Source organism: Annulohypoxylon truncatum, assembly GCF_022578515.1.
Source record: "Annulohypoxylon truncatum strain CBS 140777 unplaced genomic scaffold F4807scaffold_1, whole genome shotgun sequence".
In the NCBI taxonomy this organism is placed as follows: Eukaryota; Fungi; Ascomycota; class Sordariomycetes; order Xylariales; family Hypoxylaceae; genus Annulohypoxylon; species Annulohypoxylon truncatum.
Genome location: NW_025953787.1, coordinates 1,669,660 through 1,680,901, shown reverse-complemented (window position 1 = coordinate 1,680,901; position 11,242 = coordinate 1,669,660). Strand labels below are relative to the sequence as shown.

General features: G+C 46.9%; 5 protein-coding genes across 5 annotated transcripts; 3 read left to right on the top strand and 2 right to left on the bottom strand.

Annotated features, from left to right (window-relative positions):
* The first annotated feature begins 18 nt into the window (after window positions 1-18).
* Window positions 19-2,051, top strand: F4807DRAFT_18510 (uncharacterized protein). The gene is made up of 2 exons (XM_047993615.1): window positions 19-790; window positions 853-2,051. Exons 1-2 carry the CDS (start codon window positions 602-604, stop codon window positions 1,900-1,902), a joined length of 1,239 nt encoding a protein of 412 aa, XP_047859559.1. The 5' UTR covers window positions 19-601; the 3' UTR covers window positions 1,903-2,051.
* Window positions 2,052-3,828: 1,777 nt separating this feature from the next.
* F4807DRAFT_405612 (glucose-repressible gene protein) lies at window positions 3,829-4,585 on the top strand. The gene is made up of 3 exons (XM_047996235.1): window positions 3,829-3,888; window positions 3,964-4,234; window positions 4,289-4,585. The coding sequence occupies exons 2-3, from the start codon at window positions 4,113-4,115 to the stop codon at window positions 4,380-4,382; spliced, it is 216 nt and encodes a 71-aa protein (XP_047859558.1). The 5' UTR covers window positions 3,829-3,888; window positions 3,964-4,112; the 3' UTR covers window positions 4,383-4,585.
* A 339-nt stretch (window positions 4,586-4,924) lies between these two features.
* On the top strand, window positions 4,925-6,444 carry F4807DRAFT_405610 (Emopamil-binding protein). The gene is made up of 2 exons (XM_047996234.1): window positions 4,925-5,423; window positions 5,503-6,444. Exons 1-2 carry the CDS (start codon window positions 5,028-5,030, stop codon window positions 5,839-5,841), a joined length of 735 nt encoding a protein of 244 aa, XP_047859557.1. The 5' UTR covers window positions 4,925-5,027; the 3' UTR covers window positions 5,842-6,444.
* A 1,163-nt stretch (window positions 6,445-7,607) lies between these two features.
* F4807DRAFT_405609 (uncharacterized protein) lies at window positions 7,608-8,491 on the bottom strand. Its single transcript, XM_047996233.1, has 2 exons — window positions 7,811-8,491; window positions 7,608-7,696 (listed from the first exon to the last, which is right to left on the bottom strand). The coding sequence occupies exons 1-2, from the start codon at window positions 8,447-8,449 to the stop codon at window positions 7,673-7,675; spliced, it is 663 nt and encodes a 220-aa protein (XP_047859556.1). The 5' UTR covers window positions 8,450-8,491; the 3' UTR covers window positions 7,608-7,672.
* Window positions 8,492-9,578: 1,087 nt separating this feature from the next.
* Window positions 9,579-11,139, bottom strand: F4807DRAFT_405607 (uncharacterized protein). Its single transcript, XM_047996232.1, has one exon. The coding sequence runs from the start codon at window positions 10,835-10,837 to the stop codon at window positions 9,833-9,835; it is 1,005 nt and encodes a 334-aa protein (XP_047859555.1). The 5' UTR covers window positions 10,838-11,139; the 3' UTR covers window positions 9,579-9,832.
* Between the last annotated feature and the right edge of the window lie 103 nt (window positions 11,140-11,242).

Here is an 11,242-nt window from a genome sequence, read left to right as displayed (position 1 = left end):
TCTAACCAATTGAGTTTCGTTCCCCGGAAGGCTACAGCTGATCGACACCAGGTACTAGGTGTTTAAGGCCCAACTAGCTCTGGTTTGATGGTTCGGCGGGATTGTGCAGGGTGCAGAAGGGTGGTAGTGCTTAACCGATGGCCAACTGTGAGTCACGCCCAATTAACCACCCAAGACGGTTTGCCAGCAAAGAATAAGGCAAAGCTCCCATTTTCCTAGGTTTTATTTCCAGTAGGTACCTAAGTTGTGTTGTGACAATTGAAAAAAAAAATAAATAAATAAATAAAAAGTTGAGGTTTATCGAAAGTAATACGACAACGACGTACGACAATCACGAGGATATTTACAAGATAAGAAGCCCGAAACATTGCCCTGGCCGCCCACTCGTTTGCGCCTAGACGTTATCCTTGCCCAAGTACCTAGGTTATGCGCATGAAATCGTACGTACGCCAAAGAGCGCCAGGGCTGGCATTTTAATTTGTAGCCTGCTATGTAGACTCAGTTTCCCCAGCGCAAGAATAAATATCATTTCTTGCACCTTTAGACCCTGAGTATCAGTCAAGTGAAATTTCAACGCGAGGAACCGGGGCTCGAAGACGCCATGTCGAGCGAAGATTTCTACGCCGAATACGAACCTTATGGAGAGGAAGATGAGATCCCGAAAGAGCCGAAAACGCCCGGCGAAGAATTGATGTGGTTTGGAAAATTCGAAGGCACACCACTGGATCAGCTGGACGATAATTACCGATGGACCATTTACCGTCTAAGCCGAGAGAAGCCCAACACGTTGGTATGTATACATACACCTTCGTTCCCGTCAAACGAGATTAACTAACAGAACTCATCGCGTAGCTGCAAGGGTTCAGAGATCTTCACGATCAATACACGGCCTGGCTGGACGAAAAATATAGCCCGTTGTCTACCAAAGTTTGGTTCGGGCAGCACCGAGGCCACGAACTACGGGTCATATACAACAGCCCGAGGAGATGGAACTGGTTAGTCCACAATACAGTATGGGGCCCTGAACTCGCGGGCATCGAAGAGAGGTATCTCTCCTGGAAGGCAAGGCAACAACCAAGGAGACGCCCTGTTGCTAGAGCTCGACCCGTTATCGAGAACCCGGTCGGAAGCAGGCTCGGACCTGCCGACGATAGGGTGGCATCGGACAATGATGAACCTTATGACAGCGATGGCGGGTTCGTGGTGAGTGACGATGAAATGGAGGATAGCGACTGGGACGAAGACGAATGGAAGGACGACGAGGATGACGAGGACGTGGAATACTTCATGGATGGTGAAGAGTCGGACACTGAGACGGCCACCCTTCACGATGAAGAGATGGCCGAAGCTCCATCCATTCATGATGTTGATTCGGATTCCACGGGCTCGTTGCCATCCCTAGACGAGATTGTACGACGATCGGCAACAAAGAAGACGCCCCCGCAACACAAGAAACGCTATCAACCATACGCCAATTCAAGCCCCATCAAATCAAGAGCTACTCGCCAGCGGTACATAATCAGTTCCGACGATGACGATGACGATGAGGACGACGACATGCCGATATTCACGCCTTCCAAGAGCACAGGAAAGATCCGAAGAACTTTCGACTTTCTAGCTGAGTCGGAAAGAACACCCAAGAACAGTGCGAGTCATGTCGCCGCTAGACGGGTGGATCAACAAGAAAGCCCTAGTCGAGCGCCGAAGAACAGTCAGTCGACTGTCATTATCCTCTCGTCTGATTCAGAACCGGAGAGACGATGTTCGTCTCGTGCGAACTGCGGCCATGAGCTTCCTGTTCGTACTGCCAACGCGGTACCACTTGATTCCGATGATGAGCCGCTGGTCCCCAAGCTGCGTAGGGAGATGATGGCCAAAGCATTGGCCAAAACACGCCGATGAGCCTAGTGTGCTTACCGGCATATTGGGCTGACATACTTTTGTATGTGTTGGGTTTTGGCGTTATAAGTGAGCATGGCGTTACACGGCGTTGCCAGTGGACTCCGATAGTTTCCGTACGATCCATCAGAGATAATGAATAAATGAACGTACCTTTGTCTTCAACTATGTGTGTTGAGTTGGAGTATTGTGTTAATCCCAAACACCCATAAGTATCCAGAGAATGTTTCGAACCGTACTAAATGTTGAATACGCGCAAGGCATACACACAAGTCCACGCCTTGTGGCTAGTCATATCTGTTAGCTGGAACACGAGAGGCATTGGAGTAGCTTGAATTTCCACTCCTTCTCTTCAGCAGGTGGAACAATGTTCGAAGAATTGGGCCTAGAGTACAGCCTAGACTGGTAAGGGATAGACCCCTGAGAGAAGTTCGTGGCCCCGCACAAGAATAAAGCCCGGAAGTCATCGTGGGACATGAAAAATGTCAACGTCATCAAGAGGTATAATTGTCCGCGAGCCTCGGGTAGTGCTCGAGAACATGCACTCTGACGTTGGGATTTTAGCTTTGGGGTTAGTACCGATAGTTAGAGTACCCGAAGTCCGAAAAGGAGTAGACAAAGACGAGCCAGAATATGGTATTCCCATATGGTAAGCCGCTAGCCCAGCCTGCCCAGCCCAACGTGCCCTGCGTGCTCGGATACTCCCGCCTACCGACGGGATCCCACGTTGGTCTTCTAATAGCCTCAGTTTCACTTCAGGGCGTCTATAACGTCGTGAACGAAGGAGCGAATGGTAACTTAGTGTATGAACCGAAATAGACACCTAGCCCCAGCCGTTCATCTTTCCGAATTCAAATAGCTTGATTGTGAATACCTAGAGGATAAACTTCTATCAAGTCCACGTACGAGAACCTAAACGGAGGCTGCCATCCCAACACTTTACCGCAGGGAGGTTGGCTGATACTGAAGTCACGATTTGACGTCATTTCTAGTATGAACTCTGCTACCAAAGCATTACTTCTCGAACAAGGGTGCATGGCGATAGAGTCAGGAATTCGTCAAAAACGGAAATGCAATACCCATCACCTGCAGCCGAGAATTTCATATTTGAATCATCGAGATCGGAGATGAAGAATACAAATGAAGAAATCCTCGGCGTGGCGGACCTTTCCGTCCGCTTTTTGGACACGGGAACGAATTAGAAGATAGAGGTTTAACTTGTGGCTTGCATACGCATTGAGGCTTGCCCATGACCTTCTGATCCAAACATGAGGCAAGAATTGGTGGGGTTTTCGGTAGGAAAGTTTAATCGAGATCATGATGATGAAATCGTAGATATCGGTCTAGACCAGGACCCTGACCTCTCCACAAAATAACGCTCAAAAGTCATGGTGTCATTGTGGGTACGGACTTAATCAGGCAGCCAATGGAAACGCTCTGTTTGGTGTTTCCCCTGCAGCGATCTAAGTTTTTTCTGGAGAAGATGCTCCTTGACCTATGGGACGTGATTGGCCAAATGTTCCCGAAAAGGGAATTGCTACATCATGCATGTCAATTGTCCACTTCCATGCAAATCTGGATATCACCTCTTCAACGAGGTACTAATCTATGGTACGTTCAGATATCAGATCGATAAAAATACCTAGTTAGGTATCTTCGAAGCTGATCATGATGAAATACCCACTTTGGAATTACGGTAACAATTATAGATGGCAATTCACATGTTGGTCAAACCTCGGTGTTGATGTTTGTCAGGAGCTGTAGGAGTAATTCTCAAGTGGTGACGTCAGGGTAATCCAGGGGAAGTACCTAGTCTAATGGCTTAATGGGGAATTAGAGCTGTTGGGGGCCGTGAGCATCCCATGCTTGTCAAGACATGCGAGTAGGAACCCGAACCAAAGCGGATATTCACACAAAGGTTGAATAGGTGATGACGTACTGTACTTGCTCACAAGACGTCCCTAGTGCTATCCTTACGTACTACCCAAGGTAGGTGCCTATGAGAGAAAGTTCGAGGAAACCCATATTAATTAAGTGCCGAATGATGACAAACATTCTACGCAGACCTTTCATATAAGAACCTCTTCATCTTCCTCAATTCGTATTTCTCTCTTCTCTATCATCACCACCAACAACTCACACTTCAACTACCAAGATTATTCAATCACATTCAACAATCAACCTCAAACCAAACAACCAACCAAACCATCACCATGGACAAGATTCAGAACGCCGCTAACTACGTCACTGACACTGTCAAGGGTGCCGCCAGCACCACCTCCAAGGAGGCCAACAAGGAGGTTGCCAAGGACAACAACGCCAACCTCGGCACTCGGTAAGTCTTGTTACTTACCTTCCAAATGGCTTTGGATATTAACAATGTTTCCAGTGCCTCTGCTGCCAAGGATGCCGTAGGCGACAAAGTTGACGAGAAGAAGCACAACACTTCTGCCGACGTCAACAAGGAGGCTGCCAAGCACTAAACTCTTTGTTGTAGCCAACTTAAACTACACGATTGTACGATTGAGATGATCGGGGGTTTGTGATTACATGGGCGTATCGGAACAAACAGAAGGTTTCCTTTGTCGAGATGGCATGGGATGATGGAATCAATTCCCTAGAGATAAATATTCTTGGTCAGGCTCTACAATACCCCTAAGGTAGCTCATTACAATTTGTATTAGCCAAAAATTGTGCTTATATTCCTGTGATCCATGTCCCGTAGATTCCAAAGATGCCGTTGACTATGCTCACCTGTAAAAACATGCATAATAATGCGTGATATAGGATTCCCGCAATCTATCAGTGCGTACTGCAGTTTAATGGCCCTTACCAGGTAGTAGTAGCTAAAGGCTAGAGAATATGTTATCGTCGTCGACACACCTTGAAAGGTAAACACCGCATAACTTCATACGGTATCATTTTTCCCTTTCAGGCAACTCTCTTAGCCTCATAAATGCGCACGGTCCTCAGAGCCTTTGAGCTTCCCCAATCCCCACACTTGAAATTGTTCCAGAGTGTTTCATCTCAGCTGTCTCAATCCCAATTTGAAAACTGTCGCACTTCGCAAAGGCTCCCACACCCTTCTCAACACTTCCCGTCTGCTGAGAGTGACTGTTTAACCCAATATGGCTTCCTTCAAAGACTCCCTACCCCCTGACCTCTTCGACCAGACCACGCTCGTCTCATTAGCCTCGACCCTCGCGATTCTGGCAACCGCATATCTTCTATCCCTCTCAGTCCTTGACCGAGCTACGCCAGGGAGCTATCGCTTCCTATTCATATGGCACGCATTCGATGCCCTCATCCACTTCATCCTCGAAGGGAGCTTCCTCTATCACTGCTTCTTCTCATGGATGCCGCTCTCTAGCGTCTCGAACCCGCACGCGCTAGCACCGACCGCGCATAACTTCCTCGGGTACACGAACCGCGCCTATGGCCCGCAAGCCGGCGGCAATAGCCCCTTAGCCCAGCTTTGGATGGTGTACGCGAAGGCGGATCGACGATGGGCTGGTGCGGATCTGGTAAGATAGATCCAGCTCAATATTTTCACCCACACTTCGCATTACCTACATATCACTAACACAACCTCTCTCTTCGTAGTCCGTCATCAGTCTTGAGCTCCTAACCGTCTTCGTGGCCGGCCCGCTTGCCTGCTACATCTGCTACGGCATCGCAAAGAAGGACCCGCGCACCAACATCCTGATGATCGTGATCGCGACGATGGAGCTCTACGGCGGCTTTATCACCTTCTGCCCGGAGTGGCTGACCGCGAACTACAACCTCGATACGAGCAACTTCATGTACAAATGGGTGTACCTCGTGTTCTTTAACGTGCTGTGGGTATTCATCCCGCTTTACGCCATTTGGGTCGCCGTCGAGAATATCAATGATGCTTTTGCCGTGAGGGAGAACGCCGTTGCGGGGCGTAAGGAGAAATGATTTAACTTTGGAATGTTCAACGGCGTAGCCTTTTTTATTTAAATATATTATTCAGGATTTCATGTTTATATATGTAAATAAAAAAGTTTGGATTAAAAAGATATTGTCGAAATTCCCGAGGGCGCCGACATGATGAATGTTTCCGATGGGCGGAAGGGAAGAAGCATCTGTACGTCTGCGTTCGTGTTGCCACGATAGCCTGAGCCGGCGACGTGTTCTCCGGAACCATCCCGACCGTCGAAGAAAGCCGAGAAGCGCGCGCCCGTCCTCAAAATCGAATCGTGCTATCAATCTGATCAACTACTACTACGGCGACAATTAGCTTCGGGCTTGCAGGTAAATTGCAGATTTTCCAACCCCTTTTTCTAGGTACCTAGTGTGCTGGTACCTATAGATGAGGCCAAATCCAACAGTACAAGGTCTCAGTATACAGCAGTTCGATCTTGTAGCGACTATCTCTTTAACTGGCAATAGTCCCCAGTCAGGGATTAAAAGGCAAGATACACTTAAGCACCCACAAAAGCTCGGTTCAGGGCACTGCTGGTACAAATAATACGGGGAAAATAGCAGTAAAATCATGTACCGTTCGTGTTTTATATTCTGGGTCTGATCAACCATATCATGTGAAGCTGTATTTTGCCTCCTAATCCCTGGCTGGAGACTACTGCCAGTCTGCCAGTTAAAGGGATAAGTAGCGCCGCTGAATATATTGTTCATCGCCATATCAACTAGCTCGTGTTGAAGATCCCCGCCTCAACTCTGGAGTTTCTAAACCCTTTTGTATAAGAATACCATACTATATACGCTTTCAATAGTCTTCATGCTGCTCGCTGCTGGGGATTGGGGTGTTATCGCTACTGGTGCATGTTAGGCGGCATCCTCTGGCGGAGGATCGCGCAGTACGTACCCGAACTTGATAAACGCGAGGTGCTGGCCGTCGGCGCTGCTGCGATCAAAGGTGAACATAACAGAGAAAACTTCGAGGTGTGATCCAAGGTACGCCTTGATGGTCTTCACGCCGGTTGGGCTCTCATTACCAAGTGGCCTGGACGGCCGACTCCTCTAGAAGGTACTTAGGGGACAGCTCCCACGCGATAGTCATGATCTGAACATTAAATTATCACTACGTGGTATCTTCGTAGAGCTTGTAGCTGGACTAGATCGCACCTTGACTAGAATGCTCTCCTTGCTTCAACCTACGTAACTCTATCCGATATCTGGAGGTCCTTGAATACAGTTGTGCTCATCATTTACGTCAACATATTACGGAAATCGAGATCATATGATGTTCCTACCCGCGCCTTGGCCCGACTTTGGCTGACATGCCTTATAATCCTACTTGCCTACCTTAATTAATGGATATCTCCCATACTTTGTACCTATATATCTTAGAACATAACCATATATCATACGAATAGAGGTTACACCGGTAACCATTGATACACGGTAACTGGGATAACCATCCATACCTAAAGAAACAGTTTTATCCTGGTTTCCTTCAAGGGAAGCGTTAATGAATAGAAGGCGCTGTATAAGCTGTGGACGTCAGGGGCTGGGCTGGGGCATAACCTTAGGATCATTCATAATATAAGAATATCTTTAAATATTCTATCTTATATTATTGAATGAACTGCTAAATTATGCACCTAACTCCTAGAGGCCGATAATGGCATGTCTTCCGTGCGCTATGCATAGTAAACACAAATTCCATTGTTAAACAAAGTCCAGAACAGCTTATTCCCCTCAGCTTCAACGCCCCGACTATTCCTTCATAGAGCTTCACAGAATTGTGAAAGAACAAAGACAGAAACAAAAAAAAAAAAAAACACCGCTAAAGTACCGAAAATGAACAGGGGTATATGATGCTGCTTCTCAACCCAAACTCATCTATTACTTACCTCTTACCCCGCTAACTTCAAAGGTAGCCGTAGCCGTAACCTTGAACCGGCGGCTGCGGCGACTTATACAGCCGACCCAACTGCTCGGCGTTCAGCTCGTTCAGCTGCAGAGCGCGGGCGAGCTCGGAGTCGGGGTACCACTCGCGCACGGCGTTGACGTACGCCGTGACGACCTCGCCGGAGACGGGGTGCGCGCCCGCTATCGCCTGCAGGATCTCCCTGATCTGCCCCGTCAGCGAGGCGATGCGGTCCTGCAGGACGTCGAGGTCGCTCGCTTCGGCCATGGTGACGTCTTCGTGCGTGGGTGGTGCTGGTTGGGGTCCGAAGCTCGGCGTCGACGTGGACGTGGGGGCGGAGCCTTCGACGGGGTAGTAGTAGTGGTTGTGGGTGTGATAGTGGCGATCGCCTGCTTCGAATTGTTGATGTGTCTGGAAGGGACTCGGTTGTTGCTGCTGGAATCCGTTGTAAGGAGATTGGTAGAAGGAAGGTGGAGGAGGAGGTGGTGGTTGTTGCTGAAAAGGATTAGGGGGTTGCGGCTGAAACGGGTTCTGAGGAGGTGGTGGTCGTTGGAATGGATCTTGACGCTGATTTCGCTGCCTGCCTTGATTCCGTTGGCCCTGGTTGTAATTTGGGTTGTAGTTCCCGTTTCCATTATATCTTGGATTAGGACCCCTGTTGAAACCCCCGTTGTTGTTTCTACGATTCACCATTTTAGTAAATGCAGACTTTTTCTGCAAGAGATCAGTTAAAAGCTACTAATTTAAGAAAGACCGTTTCGACTCGATTAAAATGAGGCTAAAAGAGCGATATTGGTAGTGATGGGTTATGCCGATATGATCCATCTGGCGAAGTGCTCCTTATGTGGACACGGCATCTTCATCTTTGTTTTAGGAAAACAAGTCTGTTATAGTTGTTCGAATACAATAGGGATTCATTATTACTTTCTCCTTTGTTTGTCCAAGTAACAATATTGTATTTAGCTTCGTTACCAAGAACCAAGTCATCACACACCCGTGGTGTTCTTGGGCCACTAATTCTGTCTAATTCTATGGTTTTTTCCTGCCTAAATTTAAGGATTATCATGGAAAACCGCGCACTATAGGGCTTATCGACACACATAAGTTGAAGTACATGAGGTTAACACGGCTAGGATGCTACAAGTAGAGCATATTTATTCCAGTAGTTCGGTACTATGAGGTAACGATTCTTGAACTCGAAAGTCAATTCAAAGGGAAATCAACGTTGAGAAGTTTCCCTACTATCTGGTTATACTATCAACTCTGAAAGCCTATAACTTTGGACTAACATGAATTCTACTATTTTAGTTGTGATATTGGGTAAAGGTACCTGGACAATGCACCTGCTTGTGGGCCCAGGTCAACTTCATGAAATTAATACATCACTAGGTACATATCGAACTACTAGATGGTTAAATCTATAATAATGGCACATGTCTTTGTGAACAGGAATGCTTTATAAAAGCAGACATCTTATACGAATGATTTATTACCATCACAATGCCTCTCTTCTTACAAAGTACATATTAAGTCAAAGTCTGCGAAAGTATTAGTTGTCTCAGGACTACTCTTGGGCCTTGGGGCTACGACATTATGGAAAATGAAGGAAGGTTACCTAAGGGAAGAAGAATAGGATGGGATATCTTTCGAGTTATAAAATATTCTCTATACACTTGGCGTGCTAATATAGATAACGAGGGCTTTTAGTTCACCTAAAAGTTTCTTTCCCTTGAGATATAGGTAGTTATTGACCCATATACCTACCTACGTACTTCTGGTAGTTCTGACAATAAATATCTATTCAACTTTTAGGGGTTAGATCAAAGTGATACTCTTTTCTTATACCAAAATAATTCAATCTTAAATATTCTGAGAATTGCTCCGGAAGAGAGTTATATTTGTTTCTATCTTGTTAAAAAGCTGAAGGTTTGGATGGCCTTGAAAAAAAACTGTATGGTTACCGAACAATGAATTGCGTTGATGAAACGCCTACCTAATCTATGACAAAACACACCATGACGCCTTATTCTAGTCTATTCTCAATCATCAATAATCATACATGATAGTTCTATTTCATTATGAATGGCGCAACGAAGCTAAAACTTGTTCAGTCTTTGTAGTGATTGTGCTATCGTCATCGTGTTCGAAACTTTCGACTAAGCGATCAACGACTTGGTCAAGAACGATAGCACGTAACGCCACCAAGTTACGCTCCCCGTATAGTAGCTTGTGATCTTGAATGCCCTTTTCTTCGAGAAAATCAGATATGACCCTTTCTCCCTGGCTTGCCCAATAATCCTGGAATTGGCAGACCATGAATTCTACGGTGCGTGAGGGGTGAGTGAAATCCGGCAGCTCTGCACCGGGGAAGACGATTTCCCAGAGGGACAACCATTGTAGATCTTCGGACATCCAGGTTTCTGCGCGTCGCGCTAATTGCTGCATCTGCTGTAGGCTGATGCCCTCAGGTCGTGGTACTCCCCGAGGGCTGCAGGATCGGCTTCGAATGTGGGCATCCGAATTTCCTGTTGTGGTAAAGATTTCATTACACGTTGGACAGTATGGTAGTAGCCGGTGAGCATTCCAGAGATGCTGCTTGACGTTCTTTATCTCTGTTAGATTGGCTCTTGTAAGGCACTCAAGATGCTTCGACGGGTTGTCAATGTAGAAAGGGCATGGGAAATGACGTTTGACGGGAATAGGAGATTCGCCGACGATGAGCGCTGGATCATCCTTGGCCACGTCCTTGGATCGCCATCGCATCCTAAACCTGTTTCTAACCTCGTTCAGCTCATTCTGGGAATCCCCGCTTAATCGAAATTCTAGAAACGTCTTCAGGGCAAAGGTTGTAGTAGATTCCCTAATTTTCACGAATTCGTGGTCGGGGTCCAAGGTCGGAGGCTGCTGAAGCGGCGTATCGAACAGATACATATCGTCGCCTTCCGATTCGCATGAATCTGGGAAGAACCTTGAAATAGCGCCGGATTGCTGGTGTTCTAGAAACGGCTTCATTGTGATGGCGATTGCGTATCGCCTTCTAATGCGCCGCTTCTTTCTGATTGTTGCGTTGTGTACCCCCATCGATCATTTCTGGCGGAGGTGTAGGCTTAGAACAACAGAGAGTGCTTCGTGAGGACATTAGAGGAATGTAGAGTGTTCATGTTTGATGAGGATGTGAGTCTCAGATGAGGTGGCCATATTGCTCTAGAGAGATCGCTATATAAGGTAGTAAGTATTCCTGGCCTGAAGGGTTTATCCAAGAATAAAAGCCTAGAGGCCTAGGACTACCAGCTCAGATGTGGCCCCCATCTAGCACAGTTGTGCCAACGGAATTGGCGCTTATCAGTTTTGAGCCCTACTACTTTTACCCTCTTATGTACCTATTTGGCGATCACCGATCAGTGTCACATCCGACCCCACCTACTATTCCTCTGGGCACAATGGATGGATGCTATTAGTGCCTATTAATACCGTGATGGAATCACC